A 26,297-nucleotide genomic window follows, 5' to 3' on the forward strand; every position below is an offset into this window, starting at 1 on the left:
GCGTCCTGCGCGCTGTAGGACGCACAGGAGATCAGCTGAGCAGCGTTTCGCCCCAGAAGAGAACGGACAGAGCTGTATTCAGACACACTCACCCGCTCTCTGTTTGGACAATTTAGCAAAGAAAGCTGCTGGGATCTGTTTTTATCCTCTGTTTTTTTCTTCTTCTTTTCTCTCTAAGTGTTCTGTTTCGCGTTTGCGGACGGGATGTTGGGGATGGTCTCTTCGCAAAAATGAACACAGGTGAGACCTAATAGTAACCTAATAGTTCATATCAATTGATTTGCGTTGCCTCGGATAGTTGCCTTGGATAGTTGCCTTATTTTCTGAGAAACCAAGAAGAAAAATATCTTTAATTTTCATCACATCTTAATTTATTCGACTTTTCTATTCTTATTCTTTTCACACAATGGATCCCATGGCAGGAACAAGATGGGGGCCATATCACTGTTTCTTTACTCTGTCTTTTCTTGTTTCAGAGGGCAAAGTAACGTAGTAAACTGTAGCCTACATTTTATCCAACGGATATATTAAAGGTCAGTGTGATTTAGCAAACAAAGAGAACAATCAAGTAGCCTAAAGTTTTTGAATCTTTAATGTACGTTTTTTAGGGGGAACATGGTGTGTTTTAAAGTTCTATGGTTAGATACTCACAATTATTGCCTGAATATTGATTACACCGTTGACTGTAGTTGATAGTAGTACTGAGATCCAACATGTTTCCAGTTGGAGTTTAATAATTATTTTGTTTAACTGTCTTTATTCCTTCTTCCATAAGAAGAATTATTCCTAAAGCAGCAAAGGCAGCCTGACAGGGGTCTCTCTCATTTGAATCACAGGAAGTGAGTCAGGGAAATCCCTCAGAGTTCTTTGTATTCTTTTTCGAAGGGCGTTCAAGTATGCATTAGTCATTAAAAGTCTATATTTTAATAGCACCAGATTTAGACTGATTGACCGGCTACAGTGTTTGTGGACAGTAACTCATCTAACTAACATACAGCTGTGCCTTCAGCTGCTAACCAAAAGCCATACAGCTCTGGTCCTGTAATGGTTGCCAGACTTGGTCAGGTTTTGTGTGAGTGGATTCAAGCCTTGCTTGGACTGAGAATTGGGATATTTTGCCAGCTAGTGTGTAGCAACCTGAATTTGGATAGGGACCAGGGTTAGTTTCAGCACCCAGACTGGAGCCAGTGCACTTTGGCCAAATGTGGACCTTTACTCAACATTATATGTTTTAACCTCTTTGACCTGTACCTTTCTTGTTTTGGCACAGAGTTTGGCTGACTGAAATGAGTTATTTATTAGATATTGTTCACATTTTGTGAAGAAACTCTCCAAACTGCAACCACGGATATCTAGATATGACTCCTTCACACACCATTTAAATGTTATTATTTGTGGGTGTTTGAGCAGTTTAGGTTACAGGAACAACACTCAAATGACCTGTAAGCTATTTTAAAGTACATAATCTTACAGTTTCCTTTTCCTGTTGTTCTTCCAGACTGCACCAAGCCTTCTGTAGCTCCAAAGCCAAGATTTGTTTGTCACGCCAACCTGAAGCTGTCCTCCCCTCTCACGTCTAGAGCCAGGGGTCCGAAACCTTTTATAGCCCCAAAACCTAATGTTACAGTGCTGCTAAATGGCAACCAGGGAGGATTTAGTAATGGGAGTGTAATAACTTCAGATGGAGAGGTTTATGCAGATCACGAGACTCAAAACGGTCAAAACAAAGTGATTATAGACACATCGCCTGTTGAGAAACAATTTAACGCCAACATCTTCAAATACCCACAAGTAGCTTTACAGACTGTGTCGAAGAGGCAGCTGGACAGAGAAGAGACAGAGGAGGAAAATGAAAAGGAAGAAGAAGAATATGTAATTCCAAAAATGGATGAGGACTGGAGATTAACTGACGGTGCCCTAACAGAGGAAGCTTACTCTCTGAAAACACTTTGGGTCAGTGATGCCAGACTCAGAGCTGATTCGGAGGAGGCAGAGGAGATGACTGACACAGATGTGACGGAGGACATGGATGCTGAAGTTTGTGATGCAGGCGAGGCCCTGGCTGACACTGATGGCCTCTCCATGGGAAACATTTCTGTCAGTAGCGCAGACGAGGATGCACAGTATCATTCTGCTGACAGTCAGGATGCAAAGCAGGAAAAGCTTCAGATCAAGGAGGATGGAAGTACAGCAGATGATTTATCTGAGTCTCTCACAGATGAACTTGATCACCTTGTCAAAGAAAATGTGCCAGACACTGATGTCAGGCATGCTTTCGAGACAGAAGAAGAAGAGAAAGAAGAAGAGACAGGTCTTGATTGTGGTTTAACTTGTAACATCCTAAAGTTAAAGTGCGGCCAGAAGATAAAAGAAAAGGGTGAAAACTGGCATGACATTTGTTTTTACAACTGTATTCCTGATAACCAGGAGCAGGTCTGTGACACGAGGAGGAGACATGCTGCCTTAGAAGGGGAAAAAGCTCACGAGCCGTTTTACATCTGTTCAGAAGACATTATTAACAGAGAGCTGAGGCCTGAAACGACACTCACAGTGACTAGTATTTCGTCTTTAAATGGAAGTGGAGTTCAAGCCAGGAATTGTGAGAAAACAGAAGAAAATGGAGAAATAGGGGACTGCGTGGATGTCAGTGATGAGTATGGCAACAGCAACAGTCATGAAATTCCATCTGTCCAAAATGAAGAAGACAAGCCTCATGAATTGGAGGACGTGTTGAATCATTTAGACTGCCTTCCAAGGTTCAGGCAGGTAGCCGTCTCAGGGCCAACTGACACGGAAACTTCGCTAACTTCATCTCTCTCAGGAAGTCAACTGCTGTCCCCAAATTACTCTGATGTCTTCAGAGACGAGGATGACCTGGAAGGTCACATTGTGCCCTTTCTGGATGAGACTACTGAAACGGAGCAGGACTTTAGTGATGAGCATGTTTACGAGGAGCCGGGGCAAGATTTGCAGGCTAAGAACTTTTTTCTTTTTGATAGAAAGGCCACTGGGACTCGATCGCACTCCCTATCACATCGGATTACTAATGTGGAGGATATGGGAGCGCAGTTTTTTCAGAAGTCCTACAAGAGTGGATTGGGACAACCTGCACTGAGCAGCAGCCCCATGTTAAGCTCAACGCGGCACAAGAGCTATTCAAAACCACACTATTTAGCACTGTATCCCCGCTCCCTCTCCATGGAGGGAAAGGACACGCCTCTGTGTGTCTACAGGGATGGATCTCTCTGTCAGAGACAGAGAGATGCTGTTTGTCCATCCGAAAGCTTCTCCCGAGGCTCACCTCTGTCATCCACTGCTTTGTCCACACCTACATCTCTGGTGGATATTCCTCCTCCATTTGAGCTAGCCTACATTACCAAGAAGCCCATTACAAAGAGTTCTCCCTCACTTCTCACCGGGGGAGACTTGTCAGAGAAAAACAGGAAAAAGAAATCCTCTTTAAAGCGCTTCCTGATGCTCAAATTTGGGCGGAAAACAGAAAACAAGCCCCGGGTAGATGTCAAGCCGTCTTCTCCTGAGTTCTCAGCTGAGTGCAGCCATCGCACACCCAGCAGACGGCTGGATTTGGACAGACGCAGCATAAGTAGTTCTCCACAGCTGAACTCACGCTTGGTCAGCAGGCCTCAAATTTCATCTGAGTTTACCTCGACCTTCTTGTTCTACGAGGAGAGCAAGAGGAAAGGGAACACTGTGGCCTTCCTCAATCGCAGCGTTGTCCGCGTGGAGTCCTTTGAAGATCGCTCCCGTGTGCCTTTCATACCTCTTCCCCTGACCAAACCACGCTCTATCTCCTTCCCCAACACAGATACCTCCGACTATGAGAATGTTCCGGCCATAAGCTCAGACTACGAAAATGTTCAGGTGCCACAGCGGAGACCTGTTCGGCAGGTACCCCTCACAGACTTCTTTGACCGTCCTGGTCGAGTCCTGTCTGCAGCCAATGAGACCGATGGTTATGTGGACATGAGCAGTCTCCCTGGGTTTGAGAGCAAAACTCAGTCACCTGAACAGGAGTCAGAAAGGTATGTAAACAGGTATCTGCTGCCATGTTAGTACTTTTGAGTCGAGGCACAAAAATCTAATTCATCTGCAGATGCGCAAGTTTTATAATGAAAAATGGCGATCATTTTCATTGTCATATTTCACTGTCCCACTCATACTAATGTAGATTTAAAATGGCTGTTGCAAAATTTAGTCACTGGCCAACAGTAATTTATCAGTGGGTATGAACACGACAGGATCTTGTGTTTATAATAAATAGTTTTTGTTCTTTATCTTGATTAAGGCTACTTACGTTTGGTGAACTCATAGTAATCTATTAAATGGTTCATATAAAATGGTATATGAACAGTACATATATCAATAGTGTTGCTACCTATGATTAATGTGATCAGTCAAAAGAGTTGATTTACCTCTAACTTTGATGTTATCACTGGCTCTGTCAAACATCACTATGACTATTTGTATGGGGCACCAAAAGAACCAAAATTTAGACTACTGAGGAACTGCAAAGGCTGTAGATTTGTGGTTATAAACCTGTCGAAGACAGCTACTGAATGACCAATGATAAGATGGTGCGGATAATTATGGGACTGTGAGTGGCAAAAAGAAGCTAACTATTAGATCATCTTTCCTGGGCTAAGTATTAGCTTGTTGAGGCTGGCAACTAGTATGCCTACATTGGTGACAGACTTGAATAAAAACTTTCTCAGCTGGGCAGTAATATCCCGAGGCTGGCCAATAGTATGCCAAAGCTGAAAGTCTAATACATGTTCATCTGCTTTGGTTACTAACCTGACAAAATTAACAGATTAGCTGCTAATAGGACTACTCTTCTTCCTTTCTAATTAGATACTAACCAATTGTGGACTTGGCTGTGTTACTTCTATGGCTGATGCTAAATCGATTGATACATGTTTGAGAAGTCCTGATGATGTAAATAAACAAACAAACGGGATAACTAATTGCTATACTCTGCGATGTGTGTCTCTTGTCTATTATAAAAGCAAAATTCAGTAGTCTCAATTTAGTCCTGCTGCACTGTACATTTAATGTAAAACAAAAAAAAAAAAACTCTAATTTATTCTATCCCCCATCTTTACTATGACACATTTATGAGTGGAAAAGTAATACAAATCTAGATTTTCCTCAGGCCTATATAATAAAACAAACTCAGTGCCATATAAAATGAAAAATGATTGCAGTAACACTGTGAGTCTGATATCAGTGATATGTTTAGGGTTGTTAAACCATACTTTCAACACTATACTAATGTTTTTAATATGACATCCATCCACTTCTGTGGTGCTCATGAGTAATCTGCTCATTTCACTAATGTGTATTACAGTAGTTTTCAATAATATAGTAAAATAATTTATTCTAGACATTGAAATTGCTTTAATTTAGCTTTGAATCTACAGGTATATCCTATAGGTGATTGCTGCCTGACAGTATGGGCGACCTGGGTTCTTGGTCAGCTAGGTCGGCAACAACAGTAATCCCTAAATCAGTAGATGAACATATGACATTTAATGAGGCACAGATGCTTATAGAAATGACTTTGGCGTTCATGTCTACATCTAGTTTATTTTGTTGTGGGAAAGTAGCAGAAGCTCTCCAGAGCTAGAATTCCTTGATTAATTTTCATTTGAAAAAGGCATTGTATGTAAAAAGTGCATTGTACATCTTCATTTTTCAAAAGTATTATTGGCACTGTGTTAATGAATCATTTAGGCAGCCTTGTCAAGCTCAAAGACGTCGACAAGCATTAGCACAAGTACAAGATGAAATTAGTATAAATAATGAGCCTATTTCAATAATGGCAGCAACACAGATGGAATTTTTCTTCAGGCACAGCCTACCACTGAGAGGCTGCACTGTGGTACAACATTGCAGTATTTTGAGTGAAATATTTGTGTTATTATCCTCACAATTACAATTTCAACATGGTGATGTTTACCAAAATGTCCATGTGCTAGTTAAGCAAAGCTTGTAAAAGATTTTCAGTCTGATGATGATATCATAAAAAATATCTTCTTATCACTGGAGTAAGATGGGTTTATAATTTGGGGAATACAAATATATGGTGTGTAATGTAATGGCATTTAAACTACTAGTTGTTGCAGTATTTCAGTGAGGACTAAATCAATGGACTGCCCTACTCACAGACAAGAGCCCCACTGGTAGCATGACTATCATTTTAGTGATTCTTACCACCTTGTACCCTGAGCACACGCCTTTTTCATTACTTCTTGGTCACTGTATGTGTTTAACAATGTCCCTGGGGAGAAGGATTTATCATCTCCTGATGCTGTGATCACTGTGGACATGGATGTGGTCACTGCATGTTGGGCGGGAGAAAAGGAGCTGCTGGTGTAGGGCTGGTCTCTTCAGGTCCGGTTTAATTCATAAATCATTTGTTTAGGTCCAGAAAGAGAAAGCTCTCCTTGGGCTGATGTTATAGGTAGCACACCCCTTGTGTCCCTGCTGGGGTTTAATTTGTTGATATGATCAACCATGCTGTGCTGACATGCTGCACCCCCCCCGCATTCCTGCTGGCTTCGCCCCTATCATACAGGCTTCTCTAGATGATTAATAGTCAGAGCATTTTGGAGTCATTGCTACTCTCCAGCCAGTCTGGAACAACATATTGAGATACAATCTAAATATGTTATGTAGTCAGCACTTGTTCTCACAGAGCTCTCCTCTCCTCTGGTTCACTAGTTTTGGTACTGTTTGTGGAAACAAAACTGTACAAAGAGAGCACTGGTATGGAACTGCACTGGGCATTGAGAGGATAAGAATAATAAGATTTGGTTCTACATTGGGCTGCATGGTGGTGTGGTGGTTAGCACCATTGCCTCACAGCAAGAAGGTTCCAGGTTTGCATGGAATTTGCTGGAGTTTGCATGTTCTCCCCATGTATGCGTGGGTTCTCTCCGGGTACTCTGGCTTCCTCCTTCTGTCCAAAAACTTGTATTGGTGTCTCTAAAAATTGTCCTTGTGGTTGTTTGTCTCGTGTGAGACAAACAATGACCTGTCCAGGGTGTACTCTGGCGGCCTGTCCGCCATGACCGCTGGGATAGGCTCCAGCCCCCTGCGACCTGACCAACGGATTCAGCGGGTATAGAAGTTGGATGGTTTTACATAAAGTATTGTGTTTTGCATGTCCTTAAAGTGCATTCGATTCTAATAATTATCTGAGCATTTTTATTCATTAGTCTCAAGCTGCGTTAATGTTGGACACTACATGATTGTGCTGCGTCACTGCAACATGATATTATACCACAGCTTGAAGTGACTTCATTAAGTGTTCTTTGCTTTAGCCAACTAATTTCCATTCCAACGATTTCAAATATTCAATATACTATGATGTTAAACCGGCAAATGATCAAAGTATCAATTTTAACAACCCTGAATGCTCAAATTTCAACATTATTGCTTCGAAATAAAAGTTCACATTGTATTTTGAGCATCTACTGCGAGTCCAGTTGGATGTGATTGCTAAACACATTTAGCCAAAGCCTTATACTCAGCAGCATTAATCAATCTACAGTTTTACGCTTTCAGTGAAGCGCTGTAGAGATGGATCGTGGCTAATATCCTCACAATCTCTCTTAAAACAAGAATCTTCTGCTCATCTTCTTTCTGTGTTATGTTAAGGGTACCTCTTGATCGGGATGTTGATAATTGCCAATGCAATCTCATGATATATCATAAAATTTTGACGTCGGTCCATCGCACAATATGTTCTAGTTTCATTATAAAGCCTGAAAAAAAATGTATATTTGCAATGTTTCACTTTGTTGTTTCAGTTTCTACTGTGATGCAGCTGTTAGCCGACACTGTTGACAACGACAAACATTTCTTATAAGGGGGCAGGATTGGACATAATGCTTCCCTACACAGAATAACTGCCTACTAAAAACTAGTATTGTGAAACTACAAAATTTTTTACATGAGAACAAATGGACAGCACATGCACATGCTGCATGCATACTCGACACACCTCACAAGGCCTGCCACGGAGGGGCTCTGTGGACCCTTGTGGACTGGTGCAGATGAGGAAATTTACGTTACACAGTCTTTGCACACAAGCAGACACAGAAACTATTTGTCCTTAGATGAAGATTTTGAGTATACACTTCAGAAAACCTTGAAATTCCAAAAGATTCACAAAAGATTTTCTGGAAACTGTGGTTTCCAGGGAATACAACAGTTGTAGTCACAGCACAGCAATATCTGGAAGGACAGCAGAGTCAGAGTTCAGTAGGAGGCTGTTAATTTAACAATACCCTGAGGAAGCCGTACTGAAAGATGCTTTGGAGATCATTGGCACATGAAACTTAGCCTGAAGAAAAGTAGAAGTAATACTTTTTATCTTCTCGTGTAAATTGTATCTGCAGCTTTTGCCTTGAGCTTTCGAGGCAAGCGAGTAAAGAATGGCAACAGCATTTTCTTTGGAAGTGATATAGAAGCCTAATATGGAAAGGGTTCATGTACTGTTAGCTCTCTGTTTCAAGGACCCCTGGTGTCTCATTCAAAGTTTGTTCCAGTAAACAGTAATGGACCATGCAACTCTAATGTGTGCGATGCAGAGATTTGAACAGCTCACATATGTTGCTCACGTGGCGCTCATTTGCATCTCAGTGGGCTCTAAGTCCACTGGCACTGGGAGTGAAACATGGCGGGAACTTTAGCAAGGACGATGATCACACAGAGGGACTATATTGCATCACAGCTGTAACTTAAGGACATGTTTTTATTTGCACGGCTTACATTCCCCTCCGAGCTGCAGCCATTTGCATATTCATATGGGCTCTCTGCAGAAGAAGATCTTGTAACATAAAACACAGACACGCGTCCCTGGTTGGTTACAGTTGTCTCCTCAGGCCTTTCGGGACCAGTTTATTGCTTTGTTCAGACCTGAAATGTTTTATTTATTCACATTTTCTTTTTATACAGAATACTTTTATGATTGTGATATATCAATGTAGAAGATCATAATCGATTGTAAAGATGGTTCGGATGGTTAAATGAAATCCATCTGATTTATTCTTACATGAATGGATGTTTGAAGATAGAACACAGTTTGAAAACAGTCGTATGCAATTGTGGGAAAAAATTAAACCAAACTCATAAAGCCTGTTGGTGTGTTTGTTCTGCAGCAATGTTTAGGCCTGTAGTACATCTTAAACCACCACAGCAATGCCAGAGCCCAATGAAGACCAAGCAGAAGATTGCATTGTAACAGGATGAGCAATGCCTATTTACATCAGTTGTCGTTGGTTTAAATGGTGTAGTTGATTGGTGTATTCCTTGTTTACTTAAACCGAGGCGCTGAAAAAAAAGCCGCAGCTGTGGTCACTTGATTTTGGCACAGTTTTTTACAAGAAACAGCTAGAGATTGCAGAAAGTTATTGGTTGTCGTCAAGTTGATAAGGAAAGAAAGAATGGTCTCTTTAACAACATCTTCTCTGTAGAATACACAAATTAGATATATCATGAGAATTTGTTAGCTTTAGCAGAGCTGGTTGTTACCATGAGCCAGAGTCACACTGGTTATTTCCTCTTGTTCCCAATCTTAAGTCTACACTAAACAGCTGCTGGCTGTAGCTTTATTTTTAACAGTGAAATTGACCTTCTATGACTCTAAATCTATGACTTTAAATTACAAGACCTTGTTTAATATTAGATAGTTATAAGGAATAAAGTTAACATGTTTTAAATTCTATGTATTTCATCTTCACTTAAAGGTGATAGAGAATGGTTGAATGGGGCATTAATCCTTGTTCTGTGATGTGATATGTAGCCCAAAAAAAATTGGTTGGGTCTGTAATGGCTCAGAACCTCCCTAAAAGGCTCTCTGAAACAGCTATGTTACTATGCTGGGTTTAGAATGCATCGTTTGCCCTTATTGGCGTCGTTTCAGAGCTTATCTGGCAACCTCATTATGAAATGCAGGTAGGTGTTGGCGCTATTCGGTTGCCGTTGCTTGATTGGCTGCCCTTGCTCTCAGTTTGGCTTCATTTGTTTTGTTTTACTTCGGTTACTGTGACTTCCAAAGGTTATGCATTGAAACAAGCAAGCTGGCCTTTGCAGGCTTACTTACCGCCTGCATAATAGTGCAAATAGCTAGCTGCTAAGGGGTTAGCTCATTCCCTTTAGATGAACAAGCCAGAGCTAACGTGCAATTCTTACAACAGGAATATGGCACAACACACATTTAAAACAAAATAAAATGTGATACTTACAGGCTGTACTGATTGCTGGGGTTGATTTTGTTGCAAAGTCAGAACTGACCCTCTACTGAGCATTAAATTCCGACTGAAGCCTGCTCGGAATCGTGCAAGCTTTGTGAAACTGTACTCTGTGAAATGCGCAGAGCAAAGGAAAAGTCGGCTGTTGTATGTACTGGGGATGCTGTTAAAAATAAATAAAAGCCATTGATCGCGAACATTGCTTTCCGGGGGAAGAATATGTAACGATCATAGTCCGCTTTCACAGCCTTGGAAGGCACACCAGTTCCTGTTTCTCGCCGAAGGGGCGTGTCTGAAACGGGGTGGCTGTGGATTTGGGTGTGGGGGGGGGCGATTGCGCCAAAAGATACGTCACTTAATGCTCAAACACGGATTTGCCCATTTTCTGACGGCAATTCAAAAAAGGGGGAGTACTTGAAACAGAGGTTCTGAAACTTGCTGGCACTTCGTGTGTACTCCCCACAGCGGGGAGACTCAGAACTAACACCAAAAACGTGAAAAAGATGATTTTGATTCTCTATCCCCTTTAAGTTGTTTGAAGATTGTGTTTAATGATTTAAAAAAATAAACTACAAAAATTAAAACCCAAGTAGCAACATATTAAAGTCAGCCGTTTGGTGGCTCAAACTTCAATAATTATACGTCTTGATTTGGTGAAATAGTGATGTAGCTGCTCTTTTTCCTCACCATAGTGCCTACACAGAAGCCTACAACGTGTGTTCTGTGGCTGCTGGGCCACAAACTGGAGATGGTCGGGGAGAGATGGTGGCTGAGGAAGACCAAGGGCGCACCTCTGAGGAGGAAGACGGATTGATTGACAACAACTATAACAGACAGGTTGGCTCCTACAAATACTGGGTATTAATGAAATATAGAAAGTAAAAACTAATGAGATCTTTCAAAATGCAAATGTTAAACTATTGTGCTCAAAACACACTATATACAGCTGAAAGTGTACATACACTGTATAAAAAGACACATAACCTTTTTGTTCTCTCTGTCTGACATTAAATCAGACAAAACCTTTCTTGTTTTAGGTCAGTTAGGATTAACAACATTATCTATATGTGCTAAATGCTAGAAGAAGAAGAATAGAGATATTTTTTTTTAATTACTTTCTTCAAAGTCACAAGTTTACATACAGTAGTCGCATTTGCACTGTAGGAACTTTTGGCAGTTCCTATAACCTTTTAAGGAACGGGGCCGTTTTTTCCCGCATTCGCACATACAGGACCTTGGGACCATGGCCCTCAGTTCCTATAACCATTTTAGCTCCTTCTCCAAGGTCGGGTCTTTTCTGGGTTCTATAGGAACACATCTGACGGAGGTGTTTGGTGGTCGGTAGCTACGCCCCTTGTCATGTTGTCACGGCTGAAATGTTAACTCATACAACACAGACACAACCTGCGCGTGTTTAAAAAGTTAAACTTACACGTTGTCTCCTTTGTCTGCGACGCTCTGCTCTCCTTCCTTCCTTCCTGCGCTCGATCCTTCGTCTCCTGACTCTCTCTGTGAGCTCTTCCAGCCTCCATGTTAGACGCCCGATGTGATCGTCCATGATTAATATCACCGTCATGCAGACTATGAACACGGTGGCCTCCCCGCTCTCCATATTAGCTTCTTTGTGGTGTTTTTTCTTCTCTCCTTACTTTTAGCAGGTTTTGTTTTGTTGTTGAATGTGGCGCTAAAGTAACACGTCGCTGTCGCAGACGGTTGCGTCCCATCATTCTCAAGGTCCCGACTCATGTGCGAATGCAAACTAAAACAGTTCCCCTGTAGAAGGGCAGTTATCAGAACGAAATTTGAGGAGGACCGTTCTTACAACTGCTCTGTCCGAATGCGGCTAATAATATTACTATGCCTTTAAACAATTTGGGAAAGTCCAGATGATGATGTCATGTCTTTGTGAGCTTTTTGATAGGTTAGTTGACAACATTTAGGTTTATTGCGAGGCACACCTCAAACACATTGCTTCCTTGTGTGACATCATGGGAAAATCAAAAGAAATCAGCCAAGATATCAGGAAGACAGCTGTCAACCTTCACAACTCTGGTTCATCCTTGGGTACAATTTCCAGATGCTTGAAGGTGCCGCGTTTATTTGTTCAAACAATGATACGCAAGTATAAACACCATGGGAATGTGCAGCCATCATACCGCTAGGGAAGGAGACGGTTTCTGATGTTTTGTTGTGAAATATGCGTGTACAGTGTATGTACACGTCTGGTTTCAACTGTAAATTAGATTTATTATTACTAATAACTACAAATGTAGACTAATATTTTCTATCCTTATCCTTGTACATAATGTTTACAAAACGTCCTGCCATATGAAAAGCAAATTAATTTTTACTATCACAAAGCCTTTTATTTTTCCAAAGGATTGCAGAAAATTAAGACCTTAAAAGAGGGGCAACACAGAATGAGCTCACCTTGGACAATTGCAAAATTGCCCCCTAACCTGGCCAAGCCAGGATTTAAAGGCAGTTTAACAGAGGTTAATGGGCTACCACAAGGCCACTCTCATCATTAAGAATGTAACTGCTGCTTTGAGATGAGAGACACTAATTTATTTTTTTATGGCAAAATGTTTATGCATTTGGCAGACAATTTTATCCAATGCAACTTACACTGGCAGGTAAGGGGGTCTTTGCCTAAGGACCACTACTGGAGGTAGTACCTTTCACACACAGGTGTCAGGATTTGAACCCAGGTCACCCACATGAAAGGTGGCATTCTTACCACTACACTATCCGGTCCCTAATTTAATTTTGGAACCCATACGTGTGGCTTCAGTTCTCCCAAATGCTGGCTCTGTTATGAGTAAATAATATGGTATGTTTACAGCCTGACGGTCGATCCAGAGCCTTTTACATCGTGAAAGACCTGGTGGATACAGAGAGACTGTAAGTATAAATGTGTAATATTTCATGTCAAACATATCAACCATGTTTTCATCTCTAATCTGATGAATTGTTTATTTTCTTTTTCTGTCCACAGACATGTGAAAACCCTCAAGCTGCTCCAGGAAGTGAGTGATATATCATATCACTTATTACGCTTGGCCCAATCTTGTTTTTACACAAGAAAAGTGCTGTCAAGATTTTTCTGAAGAGTAATCTTCTCAGAGATCCAAATTGAAGGAGAGGAGTATTTCAAGAAATCAGGAACTGGGATTAGCCAATATTTTCCTGAAGCACTTTAGTAATGTAAAGCTCATTCTGATATTATTTGTCACAGAATGAATTTCTTAAACTACTAACTATCAGAATATTTTTTTGTTATGTTATCTGTTATTTGCTGGACCAGAAGACCACAATATTTGCACATTATAGAACGATGGAAAAGCCAACATTTTACGTGAGCTATATTTACTTTTTAACATGATTGTGGGTTCTCTCCATCAGGCTTTTCGCACATCCCTGAAGTTTTTTTTTTTAGCACAAATTAAGGTTTAATTTGTCTTGATTTACATGACTGATTGTAAAGACAATTTCAAATAATTCTATCCCCAGTCCTTTATGTTCCCACCTAAAGCTGGTTTACTGTACGCACTTCAGCCACTTCAGCCATGGTAATAAGGATGAGGAATATCCTGCGCTTTCATTTTTGCCTCCTGGAGTTTTCTCCCTGGTGTGGAGATTAAATCACGAAGCTCCAGGGCTTGAAGACATGATGATATGCTTTGATACAATATCTCATGTACTCCCTGAAGTTTGATATTATCAGTTTGACTTTTGTGGAGGAAGGGATGGAAAACAGGGGAAGGAATACACACTGTAGGGAAACTGTAGAATTGGAGAGTAGGATTTGAAAATAAACAATAACATAAAATGAATTCTTTCACGCTCTTCCAGGACTTTCGGGAAGCAGTGGGGTCAGCAGTCGGGGATGAGGGGCAGCCTGTGTTGGAGGATGAGAGACTTCGAGAGATTTTCAATGAGCTGCCTGATATTTACAGTCTGCACTGCAAAATCCTCACTGAGCTGGAAAATCGAGTCCAACACTGGTGAGATGTCATACATCATACAGTACTGTTACTGTATGATGCACTCATTGCTATGACAAAGATTTTGTCTTCCAAACTTGGTTGTTCTTCCATAATGGAGCTCAGAAATAAATCAGAGGACTGATGCACACATTTTCTCCCTCCATTCAGGGAGGACAGCCAAAAGATTGCAGACATATTTCTGTCCAGAAAAGCAGAGTTCTTTGTCTTCAACACTTACATCGGCCACTACGATCGAAGCATGAGCTTACTGGAGGACAGCTGCAGGACGTCGCCTGGATTTTCAACTATTGTTCAAAAGTTTGAGGTCAGAATCAAATGTGCTTTTCTAACTCAAATCATATAAAGCATACATCGCTCCTTGTTCTCTCATTTAGAGAAATGTGATCAAGCAATGACCCACCTCTAACACATGAATGTAGAAAATGCATTTGACATCACATGGCTTGTCAGCAGAGGAAGTCGGTAGCTCTGGAAGATCACAAAGCCTTTCTCCTCCTCTTCATCTGTTGTCCTTCTCTACCTCCATTTACAGTGCAAAACAGTACAATAGTACAGCACAAAAAACAGAAATTAACTCCTTCTACTTCCACAAGATGAATGTGTAAGGCCCCCAGCAAATAATCTCTATAATTACATCAAATATGTACTTTGCATTTGGGGAGATGTTGGTGTGCGTTTGTTAGGGAGACAAAGAGAGAATGACTCAAGATTCAAACTCTTCAACAGTCAAGGTGCAGAGGAAACAGCCACATTGTTTTTAGTACTTGAAATGCTGTGGCACTAAAAGGATCTCTATAGACACTCAGAACTAACCAGTCAGCAAGGAATGTTGCAAGAGAAGCCATTAAGTTGATCAGCTTAAACCATATAAAGTACAATATAATGAACAAAAACATTGTGGCATCCGTTCACCTGCTTCAGTTTAATTTGCAGTCAAATATTATCCAGTTGACTGCAGACACTGGCAGAGATCAATGTTAAGGGTGTTGTTTATCCCCTCGGGGGCTGGTGGCACAGACTATTATAGTCTTTTGTTATAGCTGAATTCTAGATGAATGTCCAGTATCCCTGAGTACAAGTGTTTCATCTATGAACAGAGTTTTCAGTATTTTTTCCCCCCGTACATTTTATAGACCACGGAGGAAAGGAATTGGCAGGAAGTCTTTGCAAAGCTTGGCAGATTTCTTTGTCAGATTAAAGAGCACCAATCTTGAAAAAGTGCTCAGATTCCCCTAAGCTTTATGTCTATTAAAGTCTGTGGCCTTTTTTGCTTACCATTTAAAGGGGAAGCTGCTCACTTGTGTTTTTTCACAAAGGCAGACACTTCTGATACTAGGTGTCCTCAGTCCCAAGGCAACAAGCTCAATAAAATAGGACAGGGACAGTCACCACCAATTTTTCCTACACCGTCAGTGTTTGCGAACTGAGGTGCCCAGTTGCTGTTGCTCTTAAAGGGATAGTTCGCCTCTTTTGACATGAAGCTGGATGACATCCCATATTAGCAATATCATTTATGAACATTGACTTACCCCCCGCTGCGTCCTGTGAGCCGAATCCCTGCTGAGTTTTGGCGTTGACGAAGGTAGTCCGGCTAGTTTGCTAGGGTCCCGAATTTAAAGCGTCTTGCTTCTCAAAACAATATGCGTTCAAAAGAGTAATACATTTGCATCACAAAATCGTCCCTCCAGAAAAAGTCAGACCTCACATCGCTTGCCGCTATTTTTGCCTCCCTTCATATCAATGCGTACAGCCACCTAGCGATAGCTGCACCTGTTACGGTGTTTGCTGCTCGGAAGCAGGGGAGTGCTGGGTCTGCACTTCGGTCTGCACGGTCTACACAGCCCGTAGTGATACGAAGGGAGAGAGAAAATAGCGCCAAGCGATGTGAGGTCTGACTTTTTCTGGAGAAAGATTTTGTGATGCAAATGTATTACTCTTTTGAACGCATATTGTTTTGAGAAGCAAGACGCTTTATTTTCGGGACCCTAGCAAACTAGCCGGACTACCTTCGTCAACGCCAAAACGAGGCTGGAACTCGGCTCACAGGACACAGCGGGGGGTAAGTCAATGTTCATAAATGATATTGCTAATATGGGATGTCATACAGCTTCATGTCAAAAGAGGCGAACTATCCCTTTAAGGTGAAATGTTTTCCCAGTGTGACTTGATATATGATTTCAGCTGCTTAACACTCCTTAGTTTTCTTTTTCATTACACAGTGTGGCAAATTTTTTTCATTGGGGGACAGGTCTGGCTGCCATTATTACGAGAGAATGTTGAATTCATCTCCGTTTGATTTGTATTAGGAGCACGGTCCATCTGGGGAGAAAGTGTCTTTAAAACATCAGCTCCTGCAGGTCATTGTCCGTGTGGCCCAGTATCGCATGCTCCTCACCGGTGAGTAAAGAGTAAAATGCAAGAATGACTCAAATTAAATAGGGACAGCATGTCCTTCCTGAATAAAACCCTGGCTGAGAATGGTTCCATGCTTTACTGTCTAGAGGCATTTATTTCTTTCACTCCTCACACAGATTACCTGAACAACCTCTCCCCCGATTCCAAGGAATATGAAGATACCCAAGGTACAGTAAACATGTAACAAGAGCATACAGCAGAGTGTACAGCAGATGCTCAGTCCACGCTCTCTCTGACTCTCTGGAGAGCTTTACAGGCCTCCGTGTGTGGCTTTGTGTTCACAGAGAACTTTTTTTGTGCTCGTTTGGCATGAAAAAATGGCCATGAGAGAGGCAATTTAGATTTCTTTGTTTGTGCTGGAAACCCACCAGGCAGTCATTGCAGCTCCTTTCTGTCTGAAGGCTGTAGTGAGTTATTCATGAGAGGGCAAGTCGCAGCAACACTATCTCATGCTGGATCTCCGATAAGGGAGCCACCCCAGTCCAGACATGTAGACACTTCCAGACTCCTGACTTAATTAACTTCATACATGGCAGCAAAGAATAATGAAACATCCCTTCAATAATGAATATTTGTTGTGACCTCGCACCTCTTAATGTTTTGAAGTGCCTGTCCTCTTTATTTTATTCAGCTGCGGTAGCGACTGTGTCTGACGTTGCAGATCAAGTCAACGACAGTTTAAAACATGGGGTAAGTTAACCATCTGAAAAATTCTTTCAGCAAACTGTGGATTTTTATATCCATTAAGTGTAAGATCTAATAGATAAATGAATGGCTTTCTTTGGAAGTTGAATCAATGCACATGAATTGTTTTTTAAATCATTTGTCACATTCTAATCATCCAGAGACTCTTCAGGTTTACCCTTTTTTTCAAACCCTAGGCTCGTTAAGCACATTAATGTTTCCGTGCAGGTAGTAGGTCTGTTGAACTCTGTCAGTCCACTCTGAGAATTCTAAACTGAAAAGTGGATTAACCTCTGATGTGATTCACTGAATATTCGTGTTTCGCAGATCATGTAACCACATGACATTTGTGATCCTTTACCTCTCATCTAGTATTGCCCAGAGGTTTGACTTTTAATCTTTAAATCCAAAATTTGGATTTGTCCTATGCTTTGTCCCTCTGAAGCCTGTACTGCAAAGCAAGTTAGAAAATGTGAAAATGTAAAATCTATTTCTATCTAGCTACAAGTGTGTGTATTAAAGGTGATGTGGTGGTACCTGAAGAACAATCACATCATGATTCTAGATCTGAAAATATCTCGCAAGAAGAACCAACTATAATTTTATGAAAATTAAAGAAATTTTAAAATGTTGTACAGGCTAAAAGTAACACAGCTGCAGCTGCAAAAGTCAAGAAGTAAAGCTAATCAATATCACAGTCCCATTATCAAAGCTCAAGTGCGTCTAACTAAGATTAAAGTATTTCATTAAATTAATGTGTTGCAGTTGTGTTTTCATATTGTAAGACAGCTTGAACCTTTTTGTTTCAACTGCAGTCCTGGTGGTGTTAATCAATGTTTCTCTCATTGTCAAGGAAATCCAAAGGGTGTAACTCTTAAAGGTTAATAAAGTGCAAATGTCTCTCATTATCCACTGTCAAAGTCTGGTCAGATTTGACTGGTCAGTTGGCAGTGCTTTATGTATATGCTGCCTTTTATCTTGGACCTCTCTATCCTGTTGCATATGTTACTATGAATATTACTATTGTTATTATCACTACTGTGTGAAATAACCAGACTTATTTACAATAAAACCCAAAGTTAATCCTGAAGTAACCTAAGCAAGCCCAAAATCTGGCTTTATAGTACATTACATTGCTCATGCATATGTGCATGAATAAGATAAGCGGGTTGTGGTCATGTAAGGCAAGGGAACGATAACAAATAAGCTATTTTTTTTATAAAGGGCGATGAATATAAGCAATCTTATGTTGATGTCTATTTGACATACTTTATCTGGGGATTAAAACACAAATTATGAGGACATTAAGCAAACTTGACTTCACTAAGCAGGAACAGGGAGGACTTGGGTAGATCATTTACAACCGCCTAAAGATTGGGATGAATGCAAATAACAAAAACTTGTCCTTCAGGCCTTTAGTATGCATCCACTTGTAGCCATGTAGTTTTCCAGGTCCTTCAGATTTCTGTACGATGATGTTGTTGGTCTTGTTGTCCAAGTGCTGATGTTTCAATCTGTTTCATTTTGAGCAGAACTAGCGATGTGTCTTTTAAAAACTACTTCCCTGTGTTTAACTTCTGTAGTATCTTATATCTCTATATAAAGACTGTGGTATATAATCATGGTTTATTTAAAGTTTGAAATCAAATTAGATTAGATCAGATTAGATGCTTCTTATGTGCTTATAGTTTTACAGAGTTTGTCCGCTGTTGCCTGATAACAAGAGGTCACCAAAATGTGTTTGCAGTGCCCCAACACAATACTAACTGGTGGCTTGAAATCATATGTTGTGTGGAACGGTGTGGCTGTGTCCATTTAAAAGATACCAGCTAAACGTTTTAGTTTATTAACATTGACAGTTTAGTTTATTAACATTGACAGTATTAGCTTATTATAATTTAGTTAAAAATGCTGCTGTGTTCATGTACAGCTTCAGAGTAGCTAGCATTTTCTGTTTACACTTATTTTACAAGTACCGTAGATTTGAAGACAAGAGTCAAATGCCAAACCAGTGACATTTCAAGCTTGATTTTAAGTCAGCAATATGCGGTTTGTCTGCCTGATTCAGGTGATAAGAATTGTGTGCCAGACAGGAGATAAGAAAAAATGTTGTTGACGCTCTTTCATCTTTTCTCTCTTATTTTGGCTTCTTTTTATCTTATTTCCATCTTCTCTTCTGTCTGTGTTTCTCAGGAGAACTTGTTGCGTCTGATCAACATAGTGTACAGTGTTCGTGGCCAGCGGGACCTGCTTCATCCTGACAGGGTATGACTCTGATAACAGCATTGTTTCTGCCTGAGGTTGGCCAACCCACCCTGTCTGCCATTCACCACCCCTAGTTGCCCTTTACACAATTAGTCAGCTGGTAATCCCCAGCAAGCTTGGTCTAAAATATCACTGATGACTGCAGATATCATGCATGTGTCAGGATCAGATGAGCTGTGAAGTGCTCAGTTTGTATAAATTGTGTTGTTTTTTTTCCAGGTTTTTGTGAAGGAGGGCACCCTGATGAAGGTCAGCAGGAAGAGTCGCCAGCCCCGCCATCTGTTTTTGGTAAATGCTGCTTCCTGTTTGTGTCACATCATTGCATGGACATGTACCACTTTGTTATTTGATGACTCTTTAGATGAGATTTATATGGCTTGCATCATCCTACTTTTTTCTATTTATTAAATCATTGTAAAATGTAGAGTAAGGGCATTTTCTCCCTGATCTATTTCCATGTCCAGACTGAGCTATTAAAAGCACGGTTTCCTGGCAGGATGTTTCTGAATGGTAACTTCCTGAGCCAGTTCTTTACTGACAGCACATGGAAGGTCAGCTCCCTATAACCTGAAAGATCCATGCAGAACTCTTATAGTGCTAAATGTAAATATGCCCTCAGCTTCTTGAGTGTAAACTCACTCAGATGTGAGGGTAAAGAGACAGATGAGGAGGGTAGGGAGAGGGGTTTAATTGCTTAAGCTGTAAGTTAGAGCTAAGTAACATTATGATTGAGGTCAGTCTTCACCACCTGTCATAGCTGGGTCACTACCACATAATTAATTGCATAATTAATTAAAAACACCCTCCTGTGGTGTTTTTAAAATCCGTGGTGTGGACTCAGCTTCTGAAAAAGCTCATAAATCTCTCTTGTAATAATTGCTGCATAACTTTCACTCCACCATTGTATCCACCGAGATGATGGTCACGTGTCATCACCTGTCATTGAGGTAGGAGGCACAGAACATGATAAAATGAGGCTGCAGAAGCTTGTGGTTTCCTGAAAGAATTAACTAAAAATGAACAGGGACAGTGAGAAAAAGAGTGTGCTGGAAAAACAATCAGGCTTGAAATCAATTTACTGAAGTATCTCAATTATGTGTTGTAAAAATTCAACTCAAGGGGTTTTAAATGAAAATAGTTACAGGTTCTCAGTGACCGTCATTAAAATTCTTAAAAACTATCATTTTCCTTTGCTCCCTCACAAATGTGTGAATATGGGACATCAAGTACCAAGTTTATATCTGTTCTAAGTGTCGTGAACAGGCAGGTGGGAGATTTGTGTTTATGTGTTTTTCTGTCAGCCAGTGAGCATGAAGCGTATTGTGGTTATATCTGCTGTGTACACTAAACTGTTAACCACAGTGTTGAATATGAGATGGTAAAAGTTCTGCGTGATTTTCCCAATGAGACAACCGTGTGGATTAAAAGAAGAGGAGTTTTGTATTAGCCTATTGCGGCACCTAGTGGAGAGTTGCTGCACATACATGAAAAGTCTGGTCAGCTTGCTCTTTCTCTCTCTCTTTTTTTAATTTTTCCTTTTGACATCCTTTCTACAACCTCCCAAGACTTGATAGATCTACAGTGTAATTGTAAATATTTTTGTCTTTTGTCAGATGAACGATGTGCTGCTCTACACCTACCCTCAGCAGGATGGGAAATACAGACTGAAGAACACTCTGCCACTCACTGGGTTAAAGGTCAGTCTTTTATCAAATCACCCAATGGTGAAGTCTTTTTTACGCATACTTAATACAAACTACAGCCATAATAAAATGAGATAATATGATGATATGGTCAGACATGATTAGCCCCAATTTCCTCCCCATGTTCGCCCAATTTGTCATGTTTCTGATTGATTACCCAGGTCAGTAAACCCATGATAGAGAATGCTCAAAATGCACTGAAAATAGAGGGAACAGACATCTCCATCATTTTGTCTGCCAGGTTGGTCACGCTGTACTTTTAAAATGATGCACAGTCACATTCACCTTCACCTGTAAAACCTAAAACTTTGAAAGTGATTGCAGCTGCAGCCAATATTTGGAATTTTTTGCCGTCGGTGATGTTTGAATCAACAGAGTTCGTGTGTACTATTTGCAGTTCTTTCCTTGAAAGAGAGGACTGGTTTTACACTCTTAACCGCACTGTGACTGAACACACAAGAGGCTCTGCGGCTCTCAACAGCTGCACAGGAGAGGTGAGGAAACCCTGTCTCATAACCTGCATGTCATTACTTGGTAAGGTTTTTTTTTAAGTGACGCTTAGCCACACCTACCAGAAAGAGACTGGTGTTACAACTTAGACCCAACAAGCCTCCCAGTGTGATAAACCAGTCTATGTGTGTGTGTGTGTGTGTGTGTGTGTGTGTGTGTGTGTACCTCCCAGGTCAGAGATCGTCATAGGCTGTGTCTGGGAGAGAAAGCCCCCACGATGGTTCCTGTCTCGCAAGTTTTGATGTGCATGAACTGCACCGCAGATTTTAGCCTCACTCTTCGCAGGCACCACTGCCATGGCTGTGGAAGAGTAAGTCACAGACAAATAAACCAAAATGCTCTTAGATGCTCAAGTTTAAGCCCCCTAAAATGTCTGACCTTGGTGACATTGAGGGATAACGAGAGAGAGAAAAAGAACACAATACTATATTTTTCATCATTAAAACATATCTAGATGGAACTTTAGTGTACACTAAACAACATGCAACAAGTTAAGCCTGTCCACAGTTTGTTTAGTATTCAGAAAGTACTCAGCCTTTACAGAGTGTGGTTAACAGAGTGTTTCGCTTTTTTGTTTGACAGATTGTTTGTCGAAGCTGCTCCAGGAACAAGTATCCACTGAAATACATGAAAGACCGCTTGGCCAAAGTGTGTGATCACTGTTACAACGAGCTCAAGAAGAGGGGTAAGAAAATTCTGCTTGCATGAATTGAATGTACAGTATAGTTCCCCTTATCTAGTTAACAATTGCTAATTGGTATTAAATGGAGATCCGTTGTCAGGCCAGTTAAATAGAGGGCGATTGCTCCAGTTAAGAGTGTAAAGTTATGTGTTTTGTTTGGGGGGGGGGTGCCTACCACTCTTTAACTTGGTGCATCTAGCCACAACAATTTATAAAACATATCTCTAGATAGAAATGCTCCTGCCCCTTCAAAATGGATGGGTTCTGCTGGTGTACATCAGATTCAGCTCTGGGCTTTGACGAGACCATTTCAAGACCATTTCTCCACTTAAACCACTCAGGTGTTGTTGTAGCAGGAAACTTTGGGTCATTGGTCATAGTCTTGCTGAAAGGTCAACCTCCCCTCTTAGTCTTAATTCTGTGTAAAACTAAATTGATTTTCCTCAATAATTTGCCTGTATTGAGCATCATCCATCATTCCTTCATTTCTGACCAATTTGTCGGTATTTGTTGATGAAAAACATTGCCACAGCATGATGCTACCTCTACGATGCTTCACTGTGGGGATTATGTGCTAAGGTTCTAAAAGTTCAATATTAGTCTTGCAGTCTCCTTCCACATCGCTCAGGAGAGTCCCACATGCCATTTAATTGAGCAATGGCTTCTTTCTGGCCCCTCTTCAATGGTCTATGGTGTTCAGTTGACCCCATGGACATGCACTCTAGTCTCTGCTATGCAGATGTGCAACAACCCAAACACTCCGGGGTTACCTGTGGCCTCTTTGTTTTCTCTTCCTTTCTTGCCTGTTTGTGAGGTTTGGTTGTCTGCTCTTTCTTGTCATATTCTTTTGATTTTTTTTTTGTAATGTTGGATGGTGCTTTTATTAATATCAAAATTGTTTTGAGTATTTTTTATAATCCAATCTAATCTGTACTTCTCCATGACTTTGACTGTGAGCTGTTTGGGGAGCTCCTTGATCTCCACTGCGTCCCTCAGTCAGACCTTTTACAACTAGTTTATATATATTGCAATCATCCTAAATTATGTGTGTGTATATATATATATAAATATTCCAGTTTATATTAAGAATAGGAAAAATGCCAATGGTCAAATGCTGCTTTGGCTCTGATGTGTCTCAGATCCCAGTTCTAGTCCTAGTTCAGACTGAGGATTTGAGAGAAAATGTTTGTTTTTGTGCTTATCTGTGATGGGAAGTAAATAGTTCCTGTATAGAACTCAGCCCCTGGGAACAAATAATTCACAAACATTGTACCATGAGTTCTAAGATCTGGATCTATCTTCCACTTGTTGTTTGTCTTTGCAGGAGGAGATCTGTCTGCTCTGTCAGGCAAAGATAGCCCTCGAGTGAACCGCTCCAGTCGCCCACTCTCCGCTGTGTTCCATAACATTCATCCTCCCAATATATGGAGACATCGGAAAGGCACAGCCACCTTCAACCAGGTAAATTCACAAAATGCATCTTTACAAAATGTGTTAGATATGCTCTGTTTTGTAAATAAAGTTGCAATTTATGTGCAGGTGACTGTGTCAGAGGAAGGCTCCATCAGTGGCAATCTACAACGAAGCAAGAAGAGCAAAAGGAACTGGAAGAGACTATGGTTCCTTCTAAAAGACAAGGTGCTTTACACCTACCGAGCCCAAGAGGTGAGGGGAAACATACCCTCCCCTTCAACCTGAAGAGCAAATATTCAATTTAAACACAACTTAAAATCAAGGACTCATAGTCATTAGCCAAATAAAGATGCTTAAAGGTGTTGGATATTACAGCATAATTCATCTGTATGTTATGATAAGTTGTTTGACTGATGAAACTTCTATGTGCAGGAGAAGGTCGCGTCGGAGAGTTTACCACTTTTGGGTTTCACAGTGAAGCTGCCTGAGAAGCAGTGGGGAGACAAGGAGCCCAATGTCTTCCAGCTTTACCACCAAAACACTTTATATTACACTTTTAAAGCGGAAGATAACTTCACAGCTCAGAGGTGAGAAGCATGCTTAACTGTCAGCTACTGATGCGACATTGAGAGAAGAGTTTTACTGCAGTAATGATATGTTTCTTGCTGTTGGAGACGAATCATTTAAAGGGACATTTCTTACTTTTTAAATCACATGCTTTCATGAAGGGGTGAACTGAGGCTCAGAATCAACCACAAGAGCACAATTTTCACCATCTTCAACATCACAAATGTAGCAAAACAGTCTAAAGTCTGGGCTGGAACACCATGTAGCAATATGAAACAGGTTTTGTCGACTCACTTAATGCGACTATCTGAGACAGAAATGACAGATGCAAATATCTACAATCAAGTTTTACCTTGAACTAATTAGAATTTTTTTTGGTTTAACTTCTTACAGATAATAAATTTAAGTCATGATCAAGCTCTAAGAATAGCTCAGATAATTATGGATAAACCCATCGAGGTGAAGCAGATGAAAAGGATTCTTTTAGCAAAACTACAGTTCATGTTGTTGTTTTATCTAAAATTTTGTCTACATACAGGTGGGTAAACGCCATGGAAGAAGCCACAAATTTATAGAATCGACCGCTCTGCTGCCTTTCTCCGACACGCTCCTGTCAAGAAAAATAGCCGGCTGTGAAACCAAAATGGAATGATATCGAACAAACACTTTTTCTATTATGTCTGCATGTTGTCACTTGCTCAGCTGGGCTGAAAAGAAGAAGACTGTGTGTTCTTTGAGAGAGGACACGATCACCTACTTTGTCAACCTCCAGTGTCCCCTGCCTGCCGTTACAGCAGGTGCTTTGCTGTAAGCTACAACAGTCGTTGGCCCAGTTACCTGCCAGTGTGGAGCATCACATTTACATGAACTGTTATTAATTCAGCCCCAATCTTTTAATTCACTGGAAACTTCATGCATCATTATCATATTTAGTAAAAGATATACAGTTTTTGAACATTTTGGATGTCTTGAATATATTAACCTGTTTCATACACTTTCACACGCTGTCAATTTGCTTTTCTTGAAATGGAAGTTAAGATAACAGCAACACACCTAAGCTTCAGTCAGAAAGGCAGAAATGTGGAATGACCTCATATTTAGTTTAAACTAGTTATGCTTTAATTTCAACATGTGGATTTTTCACTGGATAACCACATCATGATACTCGGAAGCACAGACTTTATCAAAGCCTCATTAACATGTAAATGATGCTGTGTAAAGGATGACTTGAGATGCTCATGCCACTGAATCCATAGTGTCGATGCTTTTTGCAGTGATATTAAAAAGCATGAACCGAACCTATGTGTACTTTGTTATAGAGGCCAAAAGTTTCAACCACTGCACTTAGTTTACCTATTACTGGGAAGATGTGGGCATTATTATTTGAGATCCTTAAAGTAAGTGCAATTTAAATTCACATTTGTGTAAAGCCTCCTCATCTGTCTGTGCAAAGAAGTGTTGACATGGACTGAAACACGTGAAATCAAAACATCACTGATTGCACGTAATGCACAGCTACATAATCAGTGTCTTGAGCTTTGTACTGTATTTAATTATTTCTGGAATTGATTTAAAACTGTTTAATTTTAAAACGAGTAAAAGGGGCTACAACCATGGAAACACTCTGTGTCCTTGTTTGATTTTTATTCCCCTCATGTCCTCTAGATGGCAGGTGGACTAAACTCTAAAGTACAGTGAGCTATAAGCCACTTCCTGACTTTGTGTTCTTGCTGATTGAGCTATGCACATATGACAAAACTCCTTGTGC

At 40.6% G+C, this 26,297-nt stretch overlaps 1 protein-coding gene across 2 annotated transcripts; it reads left to right on the top strand.

Moving 5' to 3' along the window:
- Positions 1–12: 12 nt before the first annotated feature.
- Positions 13–26,297, top strand: fgd5b (FYVE, RhoGEF and PH domain containing 5b). 2 transcript variants are annotated; one of them, XM_075460929.1, is made up of 21 exons: positions 13–240; positions 1,499–4,043; positions 10,973–11,117; positions 13,126–13,184; positions 13,279–13,309; positions 14,136–14,287; positions 14,438–14,594; positions 16,597–16,687; positions 16,822–16,872; positions 17,337–17,395; positions 19,583–19,654; positions 19,874–19,942; positions 21,268–21,351; positions 21,519–21,598; positions 21,755–21,851; positions 22,040–22,177; positions 22,450–22,552; positions 23,874–24,010; positions 24,089–24,214; positions 24,395–24,549; positions 25,068–26,297. In XM_075460929.1, the coding sequence occupies exons 1-21, from the start codon at positions 231–233 to the stop codon at positions 25,102–25,104; spliced, it is 4,398 nt and encodes a 1,465-aa protein (XP_075317044.1). In that variant the 5' UTR covers positions 13–230; the 3' UTR covers positions 25,105–26,297. The 2 variants fall into 2 exon arrangements, with proteins under 2 accessions (XP_075317044.1, XP_075317045.1); XM_075460930.1 differs by having other exon boundaries at positions 24,089–24,187.

Source organism: Odontesthes bonariensis, chromosome 3 (assembly GCF_027942865.1).
Source record: "Odontesthes bonariensis isolate fOdoBon6 chromosome 3, fOdoBon6.hap1, whole genome shotgun sequence".
NCBI classification, from domain to species: Eukaryota; Metazoa; Chordata; class Actinopteri; order Atheriniformes; family Atherinopsidae; genus Odontesthes; species Odontesthes bonariensis.

Coding starts and splice junctions, on each gene's coding strand:
- fgd5b (XM_075460929.1), top strand. Junction 14,595..16,596: donor CTATTGTTCAAAAGTTTGAG/GTCAGAATCAAA, acceptor GATTTGTATTAG/GAGCACGGTCCATCTGGGGA. Junction 22,178..22,449: donor ACTGCCATGGCTGTGGAAGA/GTAAGTCACAGA, acceptor TTTGTTTGACAG/ATTGTTTGTCGAAGCTGCTC.